Source organism: Chlorocebus sabaeus, chromosome 4, assembly GCF_047675955.1.
Source record: "Chlorocebus sabaeus isolate Y175 chromosome 4, mChlSab1.0.hap1, whole genome shotgun sequence".
NCBI lineage: Eukaryota > Metazoa > Chordata > Mammalia > Primates > Cercopithecidae > Chlorocebus > Chlorocebus sabaeus.
This window is the reverse complement of record NC_132907.1, coordinates 53974256-53997047: the sequence shown is the minus strand read 5'-3', so window position 1 is coordinate 53997047 and position 22792 is coordinate 53974256. Positions and strand designations below refer to the sequence as shown.

The 22792-nt window shown below is 39.2% G+C and overlaps 1 protein-coding gene and 1 pseudogene across 1 annotated transcript in view; one reads left to right on the top strand and one right to left on the bottom strand.

The window, feature by feature from the left end:
• C7 (complement C7) overlaps positions 1-22792 on the top strand; it is an 80156-nt gene that overhangs the window by 40238 nt on the left and 17126 nt on the right. The window contains exons 10-14 of the mRNA XM_007961472.3: positions 5083-5249; positions 7805-8033; positions 9218-9389; positions 11815-11902; positions 14496-14628. Coding sequence (XP_007959663.3) covers positions 5083-5249; positions 7805-8033; positions 9218-9389; positions 11815-11902; positions 14496-14628 — 789 coding nt within the window. The remainder of the gene's footprint in view (positions 1-5082; positions 5250-7804; positions 8034-9217; positions 9390-11814; positions 11903-14495; positions 14629-22792) is intronic.
• LOC103215181 (large ribosomal subunit protein uL18-like) lies at positions 17980-19371 on the bottom strand (annotated as a pseudogene).

Below are 22792 nucleotides of genomic sequence, written 5' to 3'. Positions count from 1 at the left end.
GTTGTTCACCTGTCTATTTCCATGTATTCTCATCATTTAGCTCCTGAATATATGTGAAAACATGCAATGTTTAGTTTTCTTGCTTTAGTTCACTAAGAATAATGGCTTCCAGCTCCGTCCATGTCCCTGCAAAGGACATGATCTTATTCTTTTTTTATGGCTCCATAGTATTCTATGATGTATATGCACCACATTTTCTATATCCAGTCTATCATTGATGGGCATTTAGATTGATTCCATGTCTTCGCTATTATGAATAATTACAAGCTTAACCTCTGCTCCGGTCTTCTATTGTTAATTCTTGATCTCCAAAGGCTTTTGAGGCTTTATCAGGTGTTCTACTTTGTGTTTTAAAAAAATCTATTTGGCAATTTTTGCCTCTGCTGTCTCTTTCATATGTCATGGTAGTCAGACATCACACAGGTTAAGAAGTTCACCAGGTTATCTCCTGTGTATGATAAATATGTTATCAGTGTGCAGCACTTTTCTCCCTTATGATGATTGGCAAACAAGCCTAGACAAGTGACATTATCAAGAGACGGTTCTGTTTCACTTGCTGACATGGCTACTCCGTGGAGGTCAGGTTTTTGGTGTATGCTGGTTGGCAGTGGAGACGGAGGAAAGGTGGTATGCTAGTCTTTGGGTGATTGAAGAGGGACTGAAAGGGTAAACTGATCTATACTGTGAAGGTACCATGTTAAGGAGTTTGGATTTCATTCTGATGGCTATCGGGTTCCATTAAAATATTTAATACACGGAGTGATGAGATAAAAGATTACCTAAGTAAAGCTGTAGAGAATAAAGAACAGTGGAGACCGAGACAGGCGGATCACGAGGTCAGGAGATCGAGACCATCCTGGCTCACACGGTGAAACCCCGTCTCTACTAAAAAATACAAAAAAACTAGCCGGGCGAGGTGGCGGGCGCCTGTAGTCCCAGCTACTCGGGAGGCTGAGGCAGGAGAATGGCGTAAACCCGGGAGGCGGAGCTTGCAGTGAGCTGAGATCCGGCCACTGCACTCTAGCCTGGGCGACAGAGCAAGATTCCGTCTCAAAAAAAAAAAAAAAAAAAAAAAAAAAAAGAACAGTGGAGAAAGAAACATTTGGCAGGATTGAAAAACAAGAGATGGAAAGTAAAGGAGGAGTGAGGTCAACAGAGTAAAGATAAGGACCGAAAAATGTTCACTGGATTTGGTGATTAACACTTAGTTGCTGCTTTTGAGAAGTGTCTGTTCATGTCTTTTGTCCATTTTTAACGGGGTTATTTATTTTTTACTTGTTAAGTTGTTTAAGTTCCTTATAGATTCTGAATATTAGACTTGTATCAGAAGCATAGTTTGCAAATATTTTTCCCAATATTGTAGGTTGTCTGTTACACATTGATAGTTTCTTTTGCTGTGCAGAAGCAGAAACAGGAAACCGAATACTGCATGTTCTTACTTTTAAGTGGGAGTTAAACATTGGATGCTTATGGACATAAAAATGGCAACCATTGTCACTGGGGACTGCTAGACAAGAGAGGGAGGGAGGAATCAAGGGCTGAAAAACTAACTGTTGGATACTTACGCTCACTACCTGGGTGTTGGGATCAGTCGTACTCCAAAGCTCAGTATCACATAATCCACCCAGGTAACAAACCTGAATGTGTACCCCATGAATCTAGAATAAAAGTTGAAAAGAAAGTTACTTTTAAAGGAAGAGATTCCCTAGTATAGTAGGGATGGAGGTGAGACTGCATTTCATTGTGTGAGGCCATAGATTGAGCAGTATCAGAGCTTAAATACTCTTGGGGTAATGTCAAAGGTGGATACTGATCCATGTGTCATAGTTCTCGGTGAAGATGCAGGGATTCTTGGGATATTGGTAGATGAGTGCAAGAAGGAGGAAGATGACTAGTAAAACCAGGTTTATGTACTCATTCACTTACTTCATTCATCAACTATTTATGGAGTCTGTGGTATGTGTCAGGAATTGTTTCAGACATTCAAGATATAGCCGTGAATATGCCAGAGAAAGTGCTTGTCTTCATGGAGTTGACATGTCAGAGGAGGAAAAGGTTTTGAATGAAGTGGAAAAAGAAGGATCTGAATATAGAAATGGAAGTGAGAGCTTTGAGAAGATGTTGACATCAGTCCTCAGCTGGGCTGGCAGTTGGAAGCCGCTTACCAATTTTATTTTATTTCACATTTAACAAACACAGGGCACCTACTATGTGCCAGCACAATTTTAAGCGATTTACAAAAATTAACCAGTGTACTCCTGCTACCTATGTGTTAAGTATTATTCATATTCACATTTTACAGACAGGGACACTGAGGCCCAGAAATGTTGTCCAAGACTATAGTTCATAAGAAATAGATATGAATGCATAAAATGCATAAAATGCAAATGCATAAAATCTGGCTTAACAGTCTGGGGTCTTGACTGTTGCACTGGGCTGCCTTTTCCAGGGGAAAAGAGTTAGCTGGAACAGAGAGCTCACTGGGGTATGGAAAGGGAGGCTAAAGCCTTAAAAAAACAACGTAATGGTAGAATCTGTAGTTCTTAAATAGGTGTGCTGGCTAAGGCAGTGATTCTCAAACTTTAGTATGCATGACGATTACCTGGGGGATTCTCTTAAAATGCTGATTCCCAAGGTTGTTCATTCTCTCAGATATTCTCCTGTAGGTCTTGGTGTGGGCTAAGAAATCTGCAGTTCCCTCAGATGATTGTGATTCAGTCATACAGGGATGGGACTTTGTGATTCACTGCATTAAAAAGGGTAACTATGTATATATTTAAAATACAGCTAAGAATGAAGATGAAGAAGCATCAGGTAATTTGTTAAAACTATGAAGATTTACAGGCACAGAAAGTCAAATATTGCATGTTCTCATACGTGAAAGCTAAAAAAATTGATCTCATGGAGATAGAGTAGAACGATAATTATCAGAAGTTGGGGAGGAGGAGGGGTCAATGAAGAGAGGTTGCTTAATGGGTATAAACCTGTAGTTATGTACAAAGAATAAATTCGGCCAGGTGCCACCTGCAATCCCAGCACTTTGGCAGGCTGAGGTGGGTGGATCATGAAGTCAAGAGATCGAGACCATCCTGGCCAACAAGGTGAAACCCCGTCTCTACTATAAATACAAAAAATTAGCTGGGTGTGGTAGCGCATGCCTATAGTCCCAGCTACTCGGGAGGCTGAGGCAGGCGGATTTCTTAAACCTGAAAGGCGGAGGTTGCAGTGATCTGAGGTAGTGCCACTGCACTCCAGCCTGGCAACAGAGCAAGACTCTGTCTCAAAAAAAAAAAAAAAAAAAAAAAAAAGGAAATAAATTCTAGTGTTTGACAGCACAGTCAGGTGGCTATAGTTAACGATAATTTACTGTGTATTTTAAAATAGCTAGAAGGCAAGATTTGAAATGCTTTCAACACAAACAAATGATAAGGTGATGGATATCCTAAATATCCTGATTTGATCATTACACATTTTATGCATGTATCAAAATATCACATGCGCCTCATAAATATGTACCATTATTATGTATAAATAAAAAATAAAAAAACAAAAAAACAAAAAAGCACTGTCAGGCTTTAATGATTTCTGACTATGAGTACAATATGATCATTTTATGAAATTGCAAAATTTACACAATTACAAGGAAATGAAAACCACTCAAAATCTGATCTACCAGATTGGAAATTTCTTGTCATGACCATTACAAATGGAGATAAAGTATTTCTAAATTTATAAGGCACATAAATGGGAAAAAAGCTTCCATTAGCATTTCACACTTTTCAGATCACTTTTCATGTGTTAAGTAATAGATTCCTGTTAATTAACAGCTTATTTTTCTCATTGTTAGTATACCAGATGCAATAAACTGTTTTCCTTCTGATATTTTATTATGAAAATTTTAAAACATATAGACAAGAATGTTGTAATAAATACCCATATACCCATTTCCTATATACAATTAGCATTTTGTAATTTTACTACATACATGTACATATATTATTTATAATATTGACTGATTATTTGAAATATATATTATGTATTTAAAGTGTTTATAATATTTGCTGAACTATTGGGAAGTAAGTTTCAGATATCATAACACTTCATCACTAAATATATGCATGTATCATCTAAGAAGAACATTCTCTTGCATAATGTGATACTCACACTAAAAATATAAAGAGTATGAACAATAATTCCCTAATATTATGTACTCTCAGGCAAGAGCTGTTTTCTTTTTTAAAAAATATACCTTAGTTTTGGCTGGGCGCAGTGGCTCACGCCTGTAATCCCAACACTTTGGGAGGCTGAGGCAGTCAGATGACTTGAGGCCAGGAGTTTGAGACCAGCCTGGCCAACCTGGTGAAACCCCATCTCTACTAAAAATACAAAAATTATCCAGGTGTGGTGGCTTACACCTATAGTCCTAGCTACTCAGGAGGCTGAGGCAGGAGAATTGCTTGAACCTGGGGGGCAGAGGTTGCAATGAGCATGCCACTGCACTCCAGCCTGGGTTACAGAGTGAGACTCTGTCTCAAAAAAAAAAAAAAAAAAAAAAAAAAAAAAAATATATATATATATATATATATATAAAATAAAAAGAACACCACCAAAAATAAAATAAACATACCTTAGTTTTTAGAGCAGTTTTAGGTTCACAGCACAATTGAGTGCAAAGTACAGAGAGTTCCTGTATGTCCTCTGCTCCCACACAGGCAAAACCTTCCCCACTGTCAACATCTCCCATCAGAGTGGAACATTTGTTACAGTGGATGAACCTACATTGACACATTGTCATCCAAAGTCCATAATTTACATTAGGGTTCATTCTTGGTGTTGAGCATTTAATGACTTTTGACACATGTGTAATGACATGTGCCCACCATTGTAGTATTATACAGAACAGTGTCACTGCCCTAAATATCCTTTGTGCTCTGCCTATTCGTCCCTCCCTTCTTCCTGGCCACAATTTGTCTTTTGACTGTTTCCATAGTTTGGCTTTTTCCAGGATGTCATACAGTTTGATAGATTTTTTTTTTAATACTTGATAGACTTTTCACTTTTCATTTGCTTTCTTCTGTATAGGAACCCAAAACAATGTGTTGCGAGGAGACCCGTTCATCAGAGGGGGAGGTGCAGGCTTCATATCTGGCCTTAATTACCTAGAGCTGGACAATCCTGCTGGAAACAAAAGGCGATATTCTGCCTGGGCAGAATCTGTGACCAATCTTCCTGAAGTCATAAAACAAAAGGTATATCATGCTTTGTTTAAAGCAATAGGAAGCAGTCATGTTTATCTGCATAAGGAAAATGAAGGTGGTTAAATCAAGATGGTTAAACAGACATGGCTGTAATTAGCATTTTCTGTATTCCAACTATATTTTGTAGAGTAAAATGAATGAACACATAATAATAAGAAACAGAAGGTGTGTTATTCAATTTTAGTAGCAAATGTTAAATGTCTTGAAACTTCCAAGAGAAATTAATGACAAAATTTGCATTTTTAACTTCTGATCTAAGTTTGATTATGTTTTCCTTGGTCCCTAATTCAGAGGAGTTATAGATTCTTGCAAGGGGAAGGCATGTAAATTTGCCTTCTGTTATGTTCCTATCACCTTTCTTTGTGTGGCCATGGCTCGTGGGCTCCTGAAGTCATACAAATTAGGATAGTAACAAGTTGGCTGGCAAAATTTTAAGATGTTTTATTGTTATCATCAGTTCTTTTATATTGCAACATACGTGTTTCCAAAAATCATTGAGCTATGCAAAATTGCACAATAAAGGGCTTACAGAAAAAAAATCAGGTTAGAGATACAGCACTGAAATTTATCATCTGTGACACTCATATGAAAAAGATAGGTGCCAATAAAAATAGTTGCCTGGTTTTATACTTGTTAAATTATTAAAAATGTATCTATACTACAATAAGTGTGGTCCATTACTTAGAAAAAGACCTGAAGCTTTCTGGGTGCTGGAAGGGTTACGGCTTGTGAGTTACCGTGAAGTGGTAGAAGAACAGCAGTCAGAAACCCGACAGACATTTGTAACAGCAGATGTGAACAGGTATAGTTTATAATGCAGGAAATGAACTGACATAGATGTTGAGGGGTGTGTGAGTGTCTGTGTGTGTCCACGCACATGAGTACGCATGAGTTTTGTGTATTCCTATGTGGCTTGTTTCAGCTGTGTGAAGCATTTTGTGCTCACCCTGTGTTTCATGTGGATATCGTTGTACATAAGAAAACCCCAAATCTGTGCTATGCTTGGAATTTTCACAGTATATCAATCTCAATGAAAAAAATTCACCTTATCAAAACAAACATTATAGCAGAACCGATTCTATGATCTATTCCCTGCATGAAAGTCAATGTCCCAGGCAAAGCCTGATTTTCAGAGATACATCTTAAAAACTCAAAAATTGCAATAGGTCCTCAAGTACTCTCCTAACCCCCATATAGTACCCATTGGCTTCCAAATACGGGTGAGGGAGGGAGGATGAATTTTTCCTAGAAAGTCTTATCTTAAAGGACCATCTGTTAATATTCAAAATGGCCTATATTCATTGTCAGCATCCCATACAAATCTTTAGAAATCCTTGATTAGATTAAATTATTGATTAGAGAAAGACACATGTTCTTTAACAGTGTCTACGTACTTTTCCACATAGGACTATAAATTTTCATATTTATGCTAACTTTTTAGCAGGGCAAAAAAGGAACAGAGAAAGAAAAGGCACTATGCAGGTACAGGTATATGACTATACAAAGCCATTGTGTTCGGAAGAGCTTGGGTTCTTAGGAACCAATGGTGCGTATCTCTTCCCAGTTCAGGCATCATGGTGGTAGCCTGAAATTGACTATGGTGAGAGTAGCTACACTGCAGAAACTGGTAAGTGCTACAAAGCAGAGACGTTTGTGTTCCTGGGAGAGCAGACTGTTAAAGTTGAGTTAGTACATCTGTGATTTCACAGTTGCTTTTCTTCTGAAAGAGCCAACGCAGAGTAATAATGTTTACCTGTTTTAAATTTCTCCTTGAGGAAAGAATCCATGATTTCCACTAAGAGATATGTTAAATCTCTCAGTCAGGAAATTTAATTCTAAATTTAATTTCACTTGCTTCTTTGCTGTAATTTAAGTACATTTCCTTTTCTTCTGTCTTCAATAGGGTTGGTAATGTATTATCTTCAAAATAATCTTCCATTAACTAGAAAATGAATGACCTTTTCTATTTTATTTTATTTTATTTTATTTGAGACGGAGTTTCACTCCTGTTGCTCAGGCTGGAGTGCAATGGCACAATCCTGGCTCACCGCAAACTCTGCCTCCCAGGTTCAAGTGATTCTCCTGCCTCAGCCTCCTGAGTAGCTGGGATTACAGGCATGAGCCACCACACCTGGCTAATTTTGTATTTTTAAGTAGAGATGGGGTTTCTCCATGTTGGTCAGGCTGGTCTCGAACTCCTGACCTCAGGTGATCCCCCCTGCCTCAGCCTCCCAAAGTGCAGGGATTACAGGTGTGAGTCATAGCACCTGGCCTGTTTTTTTTTTTTTTTTTTTTTTTTAATCTTATGCATGCACAAAAGATACATAAAAAATTCTTCCCCCATCTGACCCTAATTTTCCTTAAGTTTGTCTTGATTTTGTTGCAGAGAGAGCACTGTTTTCTTTTGTATTTGAATAAAAAACAATTGTAACAAACTTACCAGTGGCTTTTGATTTTGTTTTAATGAGAGTCGTGCCTAAACATGAAAAGCAAAATATTCTTGCCTAAATTCCTGATTACTGACTATGATGTCTTTATTTCTATAGCTGACACCTTTATATGAGCTGGTAAAGGAAGTACCTTGTGCCTCTGTGAAAAAACTATACCTGAAACGGGCTCTTGAAGAGTATCTGGATGAATTTGACCCCTGTCATTGCCGGCCTTGTCAAAATGGTGGTTTGGCCACTGTTGAGGGGACCCATTGTCTGTGCCATTGCAAACCATACACATTTGGGGCGGCGTGTGAGCAAGGAGTCCTCGTAGGGAATCAAGCAGGTCAGTGGGGTGAATTTTCTCTAGTCACCCTGTACATACTGAAAGGGAATTACCCTGTTTCTCTGCTCCTTGAGATGCTTCATCTTTGAAGAGATGAAGTGTCAAATGAATTTAGAATCCTCCTTCCCTTTCCTACTTTCAGATTATAGTTACTGTGATTAAGACTCTTTGCTGTTATCTCTATTTATCCATCTGAACTAACAGCCCCACTGTGCCCTCCACTTCCCATTCTCTATTAGAAGAGTTATGATTAAAACACCTTCATCCTCTGTAATTATCTCAATAAAATTTTGCTGTAACAAACGTCTGTGGAACTTGTATATTTACGTTGCCTAACCTTTCTGATGGCATGCTCTTTGAAACATTTCTATTTCTTATCTGTATGATGTACTATCAATCACTCACAAATATTTGTTGAACATCTACTTTGTGCTCTACAGTGTACATGGTGCTTCAAGCACTTGGTACAAGGCTATGTGAAATTGACTTTATGAGTAGTCAAAGTATGACTACAATCTATATACTTTTGTTTCTATAGTTATTTATATGTCTGTCTCTTCTAGAACGCTCATTACTTAAGGTCAGGGTTGTTTGATTCCTTTCTTTATTCCCAGAGCTTGACAAAAGGCTTGATTCACAGAAGTCAGTAAATGAATGATAAATGAATAAATATAAGACTAGACTAAAGAGGCTTATAGACAAGCATTACAAAGGCATCTTTATCCCCAAATGTCTCTCCAAGTGGCCTGTTCTGGTAAATTAAAATTGTACAACTGTGATTCATCCCTTTGTGGCTTGGATTTCCCCTTATCTGTTAAAATGGAAGCACCCCCTTCTGCTATCTAATTAAATAGAGTGGTAACAGATTTCTTGCCCACCTCCATTCACTGTTGTGAGAAGTAAATAAATGATACAATGTACATAAAAGTGCTTTGAAACAGTTGTAATATAATCAACAAATAAAGGATATTATTGCAAGAGGTTCACTAAGGCAACCTTAATATGGACATTCCTAGTCTGTGTGTAGAGCCATTCTGAACATTGTAGAAAACCTCAACGAAGGTGAAGGTAATCAATATCCAGAATGATCTCTTCCTCCAGTTAAGTTGTTAGCAGGAAGCATAGCACTAAGTTCCCAAGTCCTCTTTAAGAACTTATTGATCAACCTCTTTCTCATCTTGTAGGAGGGGTTGATGGAGGTTGGAGTTGCTGGTCCTCTTGGAGCCCCTGTGTTCAAGGGAAGAAAACAAGGAGCCGAGAATGCAATAACCCACCTCCCAGTGGGGGTGGGAGAACCTGCATTGGAGAAACAACAGAAAGCACACAATGCGAAGACGAGGAGCTGGAGCACTTGAGGTAATGGAGACCCGACCCCTTGGCAGTTGCATAGAACACAGTGCCCTCTTCAGTTAGCGTGGAACACGTGATTGCTGCTGTCGAGAGATAGAGAGATAAAAAAGTTAAATGGCTATTTTTACCAGGGACTGCTTTGTCCCTCAGCACTAGGGTGAGTTGAAGGAGCTTGCTCTGTGTGCTTCAGGTTTTCCTGAAACAAGTGTTACAAAAGGCTGGGTAATTGGGAAGTAGTCCAGCTGAGTGGATACGATCATTCAATCATTTGTTTTGGCCACCTACTTGCTGTGTGACGTTGGGCAAGTTACTGGCCACATCTCTAAAATTAGCATAATGATGGCAGATAAACTGATACTAAGATGATCTGTTTATTGTTATTGTCAGAATTAAATGAGATTAGTACCCAAAGTTTGTATTACTTTTCAGATATACCATTCTTACTCATTTATTTTTTGGATTAAGCATAGAGCCAGTTGCTTGAGTTGGAGAATATCTTGGTGGGTGAACCCAGTAGCCTGGCACTAACTTCTCATTTGTCAGGACCCTGCCAAAGCCATCTCAGAAATGCTCAGTTGATGAATCATAGCCCTGGGTCAGAATTCTTTATGCCATACCCTACATTCTCCTTAGTCATTTTTGCAGACTGGAGTTGGCAATATGTTCTAGTAAGATAATTCGAAGGTCATGTGACTTGAAGAAAGAGATGAGGTGTTTGGGTATCTGGTAGAAGCATAGGGAGGTGGGAAGCCTTATTCCTAAATCTTCGGTGCCTTGTAATCCAGCATTCATCAGTATATCTTGACTGAGGAAGCTGACAAGCACGTGAATTATGGTGGGAAGAGGATGCTGGCTGCTGTGCTCATGTTTCTGGGAGTATGAGGGTCTGGGAGGAGATCTCTGAGAGGATGCATTTTTCCTGCTTTTCAACATAAAGCGAGGGGAAGAGGCACATCCTAAGAAAGGCATTGAAGAGATTTTTCACTCTTGGTGCTCAGGGGAGGGGAAGTGTCTTCCTTCTCAGTACGAATAGGAAAATTAAACTTGCCACAGTTTCCTCAAAGTGTGGCAAGATGATAAGGAACTCAGCTGAGAAGGAGGCCACACTCCCAGTCTATTTGTACTACTTTCTCTCAGATTTTGTGTCTCTAGAGTGGAGATAACATTAGTGCTATTTTGACCTTAGAGGCAGTCTTGAAAACCATTGTTTAATGACAGATGTCATCGTTATCAGTATCTTTATTACAGGCTCCCTCAAGAGATGGTCATAGTGATAGTAAAGTGTCAGGATTGGCATTTGTGGGATAATATTAGGACTTCTCTTCTCCCATCTTACTTTTACGTTTAAGATTTACTCCAAGCCTTACTAAAACTTGCCTTCACCAAATAATGTGCTTTCAGTTATACACGTTCAGAAAAAAATGTAGACACTAAGACTTCCTATTTCTTTATTGCCTTGTGAGAGGTAGAAGGTGCAAAATTGTAGGAGCCTAATTGACTAGATGTAAATCCAGTTTTGGTATTTATTAGTTCATAATCTTGGACAAGTTATTCAAACTTTCTGTGCCATTGTTTTTTCCATGTATTTCATGGTGTTGCCATATGAATTGAGATAATACATATGTGCAGAGCAACTGCCATGGTGCCTGACATATAGTAAATGCTTAGTAAAAGGTAGTTATAATTTTGTGTTACCTCTCTTTTGGGGTCACTAACTCTAATTAATTATCTTCTTTTTTTTTTTTTTTGAGATGGAGTCTTACTCTGTCACCCAGGCTGGAGTACAGTGGTGGGATCTCAGCTCACTGCAACCTCTACCTCCCAAGCTCTGGAGATTCTCCTGCCTCAGCCTCCTAAGTAGCTGGGATTACAGATGTGCATCACTGTACCTGGCTAATTTTTGTAGTTTTAGTACAGATGGGGTTTCACCCTCTTGGCCAGGCTGGTCTCGGAACTCCTGACCTCAGGCTATCTGCCTGTCCTGACCTCCCAAAGTGCTGGGATTACAGACGGGAATTGTCGCTCCTCGCCCAATACCTTATTTTCAATACAGAATTAATTCTGTATTAAATGAATTTCAGACCCAAACAGCAAGAGGAAAAGTAGGTTTTGAAGCAGGTGACCTCTAGGAAGCAGAAAGTACTATGTTGGCCAAGAGACTTTCTTTTTCTTTTCATTCTTTCTGTTTGTTTTTCATACTACTGACCCAGCAGCTATTGAAATCACTGTCTTTTGTTAGCTTGAGTTTATGTTTGAGTTTTCTACCACAGGATGTAAGCAGATATTTGGTTCTAAGAATGACAAAAATATTACACCAATGTACTTAAATGAATGGAGTTCCTTCAGATACAAAGGAGAAATCCAATGTAATGCAAAATAATTATTATACTGTGCAAATCAATCACATTAATTCCTTTTTTTTTCCTTCCAGGTTGCTTGAACCACACTGCTTTCCTTTGTCTTTGGTTCCAACAAAATTCTGTCCATCACCTCCTGCCTTGAAAGATGGATTTGTTCAAGTTGGTTATGAAAGATATTTTTTTCCTTTATAATGCTCCAACTTCTATCTCTCTACTGAGCCCATAACCTATTCTCTTCTTTCATGGTGAAGCTGTGCAAAAAATATTTTATATGTGCATATTAGTTTTAGTGGCAAGGGTTTTAGTGTGTGACTTTTTTTCTTTGGCCCAAGGTGATCTGAACTCTGCAGAAGGCAGTGTATCTTCTGTGGCGTGGGAAATCAATACTGCCACTCAGTGAATCAAAAATGTCATCATGCCAGAGGGCTGCTAAACATTGCCACTGGAAACACCAAACTGTGAATCTACAAGCTTACTCTTTAACTTACAGAACTTCTCTTATTTTTGCCACTGAGAGAAGGCTTTTCCCCTGCTCATAACTGTAGACCTTGGGATGAAGTATTAGGTTTATTCCAGGAGTCAATAAGACAGTTAGCCAGTGTCTAGTGAGATATGCATCATTCTACTTTGAGCAATTGAACTTTCCTGTTCAGGAAAGAAGAGTAGTCATCTGCCATTTGTCATTCTAGGGACTTTTGTTGTTCTTGGCTTTTGGGACATTTTAGTTAATGCTACTCTCAGTCTTTATGATGAGGCTTTGGCTTGAAGCCCCAGTGGTGCCTCTTCATGGCTCACACAGGATATTGTTCTTGAGGACTCTCTCTGTTACCAGCACTGCTTTGCTCACGAGGGTTTTTGCTTTTCAAATCTCAGGCCCTTTACCATGCATTCACTGAAAATTTACTGAGGTTTCCCCAAATGTAGGCACTATTGGGAGATGAAAGTTGTGTGTTCGTGGTGTGTGTGTTTGTGGGGGAGAGAGAGAGAGAGAGAGAGAGAGAGAGAGAGAGAGAGAGAGAGAGAGAGAGAGAGAGAGAGAAAATGAACCTAGCATCTCTACCAACCATTCTGTCCTACCACAGTCACCATAATTCATGGAGCTCCTGAATGGAACATATGCTCAGAGAATAGGTCAAGCAAGCTCATGCACGTTAGCAAGCCATGAGGCTGATGTCTTCAACTGCAGTGCATGTGGTGTCGTTTTAGGAGCCAAGAGTCCCAAATATTGCTCTATGGACTGGCTGCATCCGAATTTCTCAGGGAACTTAAAACTAGAGATGACTGCTTCTCCCTTGTCCTCCACATTTTCTGATTTGATAGGTTGGGAGTACAGCCTGAGAGTCTATTTTTTAATTTTTACAAGTGATTATGATTTATAGCCATGTTTGTGCACTGTTGAATCAGACTTCCTCATATAAAAGTTTTTGTTTTGTTTTGTTTTTGCAAGGTAGAGGAAGGAATAGGATCATGAGTCAAAAGAGAAGATGTGCTCCTCCCCATTTCCCTCAAACCTCAGCATCAACCTGGCCCGTTCTGTTTCCTACTAACTTCCATGATTGAGCCAGACCGGGCCAGGAAGTGCATACTGATAATGGGAAGGAGATACCAGGAAATCTTGTTTAATCCCTAAAGCAGAGCTGGTCAAGGTCTGAGCTCTAAGCCCTCTCCCAGGCTTGAGTTTTTTCACCATCCCCCTGGGTGGAAGAGAATGAGAAGGGTAAGGAGAGACCCCGAGTGAGTGTGATTACCCTTCATTCCAACCCCCCGGCTCAGACTTCAAATTCCTCCTTGCTTCAACATGAAAGCTCACTTCCTGGCATTATAGGCTAGTGAAATGTTCTTGAATCTGACCCAGCCCCAGCAGCATTCCATACATATGGTGTGGAGTAGGAGGTTAGGATGGGAGAAGATCAACATTATGCTTCCCCTAAAAGTTATCAGTGAGAAACTTAAACTTTCGTGAACATACTGATAGGACTGGAAAATTTCTGGGTGTTCATGCTGGCATTTTGTAGACAGTATTGTCAATGAACAGCTCATAATACCGTTTTTTTTTTTTTTTTTTTCTCCAGAGAGTGACAGAGTCTTGCTTTGTCACCTAGGTTGGCATGCAGTGGCACTATCTCGCCTTACTGCAACCTCTGTCCCCCAGGTTCAAGTGATTCTCATGTCTCAGCCTCCTGAGTAGCTGGGACTACAGGCATGCACCACCATGCCCTGCTAATTTTTGTATTTTTGTTAGAGAAAGGGTTTTGCCATGTTGGCTGGGCTGGTCTCAAACTCCTGATCTCAGGTGATCCACCTGCCTGGGCCTCCTGGAGTGCTAGAATTACAGGCATGAGCCACCATGCCCGGCCTGGTAATACCTTAATATGAAGAGCTGACTGACAAAGATGTTCTCCAAATCTGATAAAGAACTGATTTTTCCTAAAAGTAAAAGAAATTAATTGGACAGTGTCCAAATAATTTTAATATAATGTAATTTTAGTAGAATGCTTAGTATAGTCCTTGGTATTATGGGAGCAATCAATACATTATAGACAGTGGTATTAATAGTTTTATTTCAATTAATGGTGGTGCTAGTGTTATTGACTATATAGAGGAAAATGTTTTTATAGACACTTTTCTGAATCAGTTATTTAAATGCAACTTGCCTGATGATTATGATTTATAGACCAAATGTACATAAAGAAAATTTTGTTAATGCAAAATAGACAAACTCTTTCCTTTTCCATCTTTTACTTTTGTTTAGGATGAAGGTACAACGTTTCCTGTGGGGAAAAATGTAGTGTACACTTGCAATGAAGGATACTCTCTTATTGGAAACCCAGTGGCCAGATGTGGAGAAGATTTACGGTGGCTTATTGGGGAAATGCATTGTCAGAGTGAGTGGTATCAGTTGTATGTAATTTAAGATGAGAAAATTACGTGGAAGAGAATGAATCAAGCTAAATAACACTCACCATATGGCCCATGTGTTGGCCTTCCTCTCTTGTAAGTCTGATGTGATCCTGTTCGAGTTTTAGAAGCCACTTGAATAAGCCCTCCACCTTCTCTAGTTGGTAATGTTTCCATTCAGTGAGGTCAATTTTATTGCAATATAAAACTTTCTGGTGCAAATCAGAATAGGCCAGGGAACTCTCTTTAGATGAAGACCATAAGGATATTCTTTAGAGTTCAGTTACTCAGGATGTACCACAATCAATCAACTTTCTTAAATGCTTTGCATCCTATTCTATTTGGAGAAAGGCATCTGAATAATAGCTTCTGCATGCTGCACCACCCTAAAACTACTCTGGCTTCCATCTCACTTGCAATATAAGTTTGTCAGCAAATGAATAGGCCAAGCTGTAGGGATACATTTTTCCTAAATCAGTTGCTCTGTGCTATATGAGGAAATCCCTAGTGTACACACACACATATATATATTTCTCCCTTTGGGAATATACCTATTGTGAAATTTCTGAGTAATTGGGTATTCATACATTGGGTATATATACATTTAGATTTAGTGGAGGCTGCCAGCTTTCCAAGTGGTTGTACTGATTTACATCTCTAGCATAATCTGATAAGTCAAGATTGTTTTATGTCCTTACACTTGATAGCATCAGCCATAGTGGTCAGTGTATAGTGATATATATATATATATATGTGTGTGTGTGTGTGTGTGTGTGTGTGTTTGAGACAGAGTCTCACTCTGTTGCCCAGGCTGGAGTGCAGTGGTGCCATCTCAGCTCACTACAACCTCCACATCCCAGGTTCATGTGATTCTTGTGCCTCAGCCTCCTGAGTGGCTGGGACTACAGGTGTGTGCCAACACACCCTGCTAATTTTTTGTATTTTTGGTAGAGACAGGGTTTCACCACGTTGACCAGGCTAGTCTTGAAGTCCTGAACTGAGGCAATCCACCCATCTTGGCCTCCCAGAATGCTGGGATTATAGGTGCAAGCCACTGTGCCTGGCCTATTTTTATATTTTTTCTAATGACTAATAATGTTAAGCTTGTTTTCATATGTTTGTTGGCCATTGGTTATATTCTTTGGAGAAATGGCTGTCCATGTCTTTTATCCATTAAAAATAATTGGTTTGCCTGTCTTTTTCTTTTTCTTAAATTTAATTTTTAATTTAATTTTTTTTTTTTAATTTCCATAGGTTTTTGGGGAACAGATGGTGTTTGGTTATATGAGTAAGTTCTTTAGTGGTAATTGTGAGATTTTGGTGCACCCATCACTCAAGCAGCATACACTGCACTCAATTTGTAGCCTTTTATCCCTTATCCCCTTCCCACCATTTCTCCCTAAGTGCCCAAAGTCCATTGCATCACTCTTATGCCTTTACATCCTCAGAGCTTAGCTCCCACTTGTGAGTGAGAACATACAATGTTTGGTTTTCTTCCTTCCTTCCTCCCTCCCTCCCTCCCTCCCTCCCTTCCTTCCTTCCTTCCTTCCTTCCTTCCTTCCTTCCTTCCTTCCTTCCTTCCTTCCTTCCTTCCTTCCTTCCTTCCTTCCTTCCCTCCCTCCCTCCCTCCCTCCTTCCTTCCTCTCTCTCTTTCTTTCTTTCTTTCTTTCTTTCTTTCTTTCTTTTCTTTCTTTCTTTCTTTCTTTCTTTCTTTCTTTCTTCTTTCTTTCTTTCTTTCTTTCTTTCTTTCTTTCTTTCTTTCTTTCTTTCTTTCTTTCTTTCTTTCTTTCTTTCTTTCTTTCTTCTCTCTCTCTCTCTCTCTCTCTCTCTCTCTCTTCTTTCTTTCTTTCTTTCTTTCTTTCTTTCTTTCTTTCTTTCTTTCTTTCTTTCTTTCTTTCTTTCTCTCTCTCTCTGTCTCCCTCCCTCCCTTCCTTCCTTCCTTCCTTCCTTCCTTCCTTCCTTCCTTCCTTCCTTCCTTCCTTCCTTCCTTCCTTTCTTCCTTTCTTCCTTTCTTCCTTTCTTCCTTTCTTTCCTTTCTTCCTTTCTTCCTTTCTTCCTTTCTTCCTTTCTTCCTTTCTTCCTTTCTTCCTTTCTTCCTTTCTTTCTTTCTTTCTTTCTTTCTTTCTTTCTTTCTTTCTTTCTTTCTTTCTTTCTTTTCTTTCTTTCTTTCTTTCTTTCTTTCTTTCTTTCTTTCTTTCTTTCTTTCTTTCTTTCTTTCTTTCCAGAGTCTCTCTGTCACCCAAGCTGGAGTGCAGTGGCATGATCTCAGCTCACTACAACCCCAGCCTCCTGGGTTCAAACATTCAAGCAATTCTCCTGCCTCAGCCTCCTGAGTAGCTGGAACTACAGGTGCATAATGCCACAACCAGCTAATTTTTGTATTTTTAGTAGAGACAGGATTTCACTATGTTGGCCAGGATGGTCTTAAACTCTTGACCTCTTGACCTCTTGATCTGCCTGCCTCGGCCTCCCAAAGTGCTGAGATTACAGGCGTGAGCTACCGCGCCTGGCCCAATGTTTGGTTTTCAATTCCTGAGTTACTTTACTTAGAATAATGGTCTCCAGTCTCATCCAGGTTGCTGCGAATGCCATTAATTAACTCCTTTTTATGACTTAGTATTCTGTCATATATATATACCACAGCCTTTTTATCCACTTGTTCATTGACTGATGGGCATTGTCTTTTACTTATTAATCTCTCTCTCTTTCTCTTTCTCTTGGAATCCTTAAGCAGAAACAAATGAAATACAATATGAATATAAATATTTGCTAGTTGGGAGTAATAAAGCCAAAAGTTTATTCTTAGAAAAGATTAATAAGAAACTTCTACTTGAAGGGCTTCTTTTCCTTTATTATGAATCTACTGATGAAACATTGTTCCAGTTTTTGTTTATCTAAAGTGTCTGTCTTTCACCTTGACTTTTCAAAGGATTTTTTTTTCTTTTTCTTTTTTTTTTTTTTTGAGACAGAGTCTCGCTTATCACCAGGCTGGAGTGCAGTGGCGTGATCTCGCCTCACACTGACCTCCGCCTCCTGGGTTCAAGCGATTCTCTTGCCTCAGCCTCCTGAGTAGCTTGGACTACAGGTGTGCACCACCATGCTCAGCTAATTTTTGTATTTTTAGTAGAGACAGGGTTTCACCATGTTGGCCAGGATGGTCTCTCCATCTCTTGACCTCGTGATCTATCCACCTTGGCCTCCCAAAGTGTTGAGATTATAGGCATGAGCCACCATGCCTGGCCAGGATATTTTTATTAGGTAAGACATTCTAAGCTAGCAGTTATTTTTTATTTTAATTAATTAATTAATTAATTTATTTTTGAGACAGAGTTTCATTCTTGTCTCCCAGGCTGTATTGCAATGGTGTGATCTTGGTTCATTGCAACCTCTGCCTCCCAGGTTCAAGTGATTCTCCTGCCTCAGCCTCCTGAGTAGCTGGGATTACAGACACCCACCACCACACCCAGCTAACGTTTGTATTTTTAGTAGAGACAGTGTTTCTTCATGTTGGCCAGGCTGGTCTCAAACTCCTGACCTCAGGTGATCCCCACCCCTCAGCCTCCCAAAGGGCTGGGATCCCAGGCATGAGCCACCATGCCTGGCTGCTAGTAGTTATTTTTTTAAAGTCATTTGAAGATATTATTAATATTACATTGCCCTCTGACAATTGTTTTCTAGAGAGAAGTCAACTTTTAGTCTTGCAATTTTTTCTTTGGAAATGATGCCTTTTCTCTCTGACCACTTTCAAGAAGACTATTAGTAATTATTATCATTTTTTGCTTTTTCAATAAGTTTATTGTCCTTATCTGAATAATCCTCATGAAAAATTGTTTGGTTTAGCTCTCAGCAGCCTGCTCCTGAGCTCTGAGGAAGTTTGCCTTATTTTGAGCTAACCTATCTTTCTTCTGGGCAAGTGACATTTTGGGAAGGTTCCACTTCTTTTTAACTTCTTTCTTGGTCTTCTTTTCATAGACTGGAATGTCTCGTATAGCACCATAAACCTTCTTATACATCTCCTCCATCATGTCTGGAGTTACACCATTCTTTATGTATTGAGAGAACTTTTTCTTGTAAGCATCTTCATCTTCTTTCCTTAAGTAGTGCATGCAATCTGCAACTTTCTGGCCCATGATGTGATTCCGGTGTAGTTCTGCATTTAATTTCTTGCTTTCAGAATCATAACCAGGGACTTGTTCGGTACTGTGAGGGATAGATAAGCCTCCATCCACAGCTCCCTTTAGGGTGCTAAAAACTTTATTGCCACTGGTAGTTCTGGCCAGACCTGCATCCAGATAGCACGTAAAGGCACCCGGCTGACCATCGATACTTTTCACATTGTATTCATCTCCAGTCACCTCCACTTGGCCTTCATAGATCCTGTCCATGCCAAACCTATTGAGAAGCCTGCGGGCCAGCAGCAGGCCAGTACAATATGCTTTAGCGTCATTTCTCAGGCCAATCTTCACACCGTATTTTGGCAGTTTATGTGCATACACTGCACAGACTATCATGATACAGGACTAAGCATTCTGACAAATGATACCTCTGTTTGTTACACAAAGTATCATCCTGTATTTGGGTGTGCTGTATTTATTTTTATCCGGTATCACCAAGCGTTTCCAAACATCGTAATCAGTTTTACCCTCTTGTCATCTTCTAAATTTCACTTAGTATCTTTTAAAGTAGGCCTTATTGTTAACAACTTTAACAAACCCCATCCTGTGGAGCAGAGACCTGCATTTGTGGTTTGACAGAGACCTGCAGGCCCAGTAGTGCTAGGGTAGGAAAAGGGTATTATTAATTATTTTTTGCTTTTGGTTTTCACCAGCAACTTTACTCTGGTGTTCCTAGGTATAATTTTCTTTACATTTTTTCCTGGCTGATACTCAAAGCACTTATTGAACCTGTGCTTTAAGTCCTTTGTCAGTTTTAGATGATTACTTAACCATTACATCCTAAAACATTGCTTCTGTCCCATTCTTGCTCACTTGTCCTTATAAGACACAAATTATACATTTTTTGGACCATTATATATATATATTTTATTATTTTTAAAGTTCTAGGGTACATGTGCACAACGTGCAGGTTTATTACATATGTATACATGTGCCATGTTGGTGTGCTGCACCCACCAACTCATCATTTACATTAGGTATATCTCCTAAAGCTATCACTCCTTGCCCTCCTCCCCACAATAGGACCAGTGTGTGATGTTCTCCTTCCTGTGTCCAAGTGATCTCATTGATCAATTCCCACCTATGAGTGAGAACATGTGGTGTTTGGTTTTCTGTTCTTGCGATAGTTTGCTGAGAATGATGGTTTCCAGCTGCATCCATGTCCCTACAAAGGACACAAACTCATTCATTTTTATGGCTGAATAGTATTCCATGGTGTATATGTGCCACATTTTCTTAATCCAGTCTGTCATTGATGGACATTTGGGATGATTCCAAGTCTTTGCTATTGTGAATAGTGCTACAATAAACATACGTGTGCATGTGTCTTTATAGGAGCATGACTTATAATCCTCTGGGTATATACCCAGTAATGGGATGGCTGGGTCAAATGTTATTTCTAGTTCTAGATCCTTGGGGAATCACCACACTGTCTTCCACAATGGTTGAACTAGTATACAGTTCCGCCAACAGTGTAAAAGTGTTCCTATTTCTCCACATCCTCTCCAGCACCTATTGTTTCCTGATTTTTTAATGATCGCCATTCTAACTGGTGTGAGATGGTATCTCATTGTGGTTTTGATTTGCATTTCTCTGATGGTAAGTGATGATGAGCATTTTTTCATGTGTCTGTTGGCTGTATGAATGTCTTCTTTTGAGAAGTGTCTGTTCATATCCTTTACCCACTTTTTGATGGGGTTGTTTGTTTTTTTCTTGTAAATTGGATTGAGTTCTTTGCAGGCTCTGGATATTAGCACTTTGTCAGATGAGCAGATTGCAAACATTTTCTCCCATTCTGTAGGTTGCCTGTTCACTCTGATGGTAGTTTCTTTTGCTGTGCAGAAGCTCTTTAGTTGAATTAGATCCCATTTGTCAATTTTGGCTTTTGTTGCCATTGCTTTTGGTGTTTTAGACATGAAGTCCTTGCCCATGCCTATGTCCTGAATGGTATTTTCTAGGTTTTCTTCTAGGGTTTTTATGGTTTTAGGTCTAACATTTAAGTTTCTAATCCATCTTGAATTAATTTTCGTATAAGGAGTAAGGAAAGGATCCAGTTTCAGCTTTCTACTTATGGCTAGCCAATTTTCCCAGCACCATTTATTAAATAGGGAATCCTTTCCCCATTTCTTGTTTTTGTCAGGTTTGTCAAACATCAGATGGCTGTAGATGTGTGGTATTATTTCTGAGGGCTCTGTTCTGTTCCATTAGTCTATATGTCTGTTTTGGTACCAGTACCATGCTGTATTGGTTACTGTAGCCTTGTAGTATAGTTTGAAGTCAGGTAGCATGATGCCTCCAGCTTTGTTCTTTTAGCTTAGGATTATCTTGGCAATGCGGAGTTTTTTTTGGTTCCATATGAACTTTAAAGCAGTTTTTCCCAATTCTGTGAAGTCATTGGTAGCTTAATGGGGATGGCATTGAATGTTTAAATTACCTTGGCAGTATGGCCATTTTCACGATATTGATTCTTCCTATCCATGAGCATAGTATGTTCTTCCATTTGTTTGTGTCCTCTTTTATTTCACTGAGCAGTGGTTTGTAGTTCTCCTTGAAGAGGTCCTTTACATCCCTTGTCAGTTGGATTTCTAAATGTTTTATTCTCTTTGAAGCTATTGTGAGTGGGAGTTCATTCATGATTTGGCTCTCTGTTTGTCTGTTATTGGTGTATAAGAATGCTTGTGACTTTTGCACATTGATTTTGTATCCTGAGACTTTGCTGAAGTTGCTTATCGGCTTAAGGAGATTCTGGGCTGAGACAATGGGGTTTTCTCAATATACAATCATGTCATCTGCAAACAGGGACAATCTGACTTCTTCTCTTCCTAACTGAATACCCTTTATTTCTTTCTCTTGCCTGATTGCCCTAGCCAGAACTTCCAACACTGTGTTGAATAGGAGTGGTGAGAGAGGGCATCCCTGTCTTTTGCCAGTTTTCTAAGGGAATGTTTCCAGTTTTTGCCCATTCAGTATGATATTGGCTGTGGGTTTGTCATAAATAGCTCTTATTATTTTGAGACACGTTCCATCAATACCAAATTTATTGAGAGTTTTTAGCATGAAGGGCTGTTGAATTTTGTCAAAGGCCTTTTCTGCATCTATTGAGATAATCATGTGGTTTTTGTCTTTGGTTCTGTTTGTATGCTGGATTACGTTTATTGATTTGCGTATGTTGAACCAGCCTTTCATCCTAGGGATGAAGCCCACTTGGTCATGGTGGATAAGCTTTTTGATGTGCTGCTGGATTCGGTTTGCCAGTATTTTATTGAAGATTTTTACATCAATGTTCATGAGGGATATTGGTCTAAAATTCTCTTTTTTTGTTGTATCTCTGTCAGGCTTTGGTATCAGGATGATGTTGGCCTCATAAAATGAGTTAAGGAGGATTCCCTCTTTTTCTATTGATTGGAATAGTTTCAGAAGGAATGGTACCAACTCCTCCTTGTACCTCTGGTAGAATTCGGCTGTGAATCCTTCTGGTACTGAACTTTTTTTGGTTGGTAGGCTATTAATTATTGCCTCAATTTCACAGCCTGCTATTGGTCTATTCAGGGATTCAACTCCTTCCTGGTTAAGTCTTGGGAGAGTGTAAGTGTCCAGGAAATTATCCATTTCTTCTAGGTTTTCTAGTTTATTTGCATAGAGGTGTTTATAGTATTCTCTGAAGGTAGTTTGTATTTCTGTGGGGTCGGTGGTGATATCCCCTTTATCATTTTTCATTGTGTCGATTTGATTCTTTTCTCTTTTCTTCTTTATTAGTCTTGCTAGCAGTCTATCAATTTTGTTAATCTTTTCAAAAAACCAGCTTTTGGATTCATTGATTTTTTGGAGGGTTTTTTGTGTCTCTATCTCCTTCAGTTCTGCTCTGATCTTAGTTATTTCTTGCCTTCTGCTAGCTTTTGAATGTGTTTGCTCTTGCTTCTCTAGTTCTTTTAATTGTGATGTTAGGGTATCAATTTTAGATCTTTCCTGCTTTCTC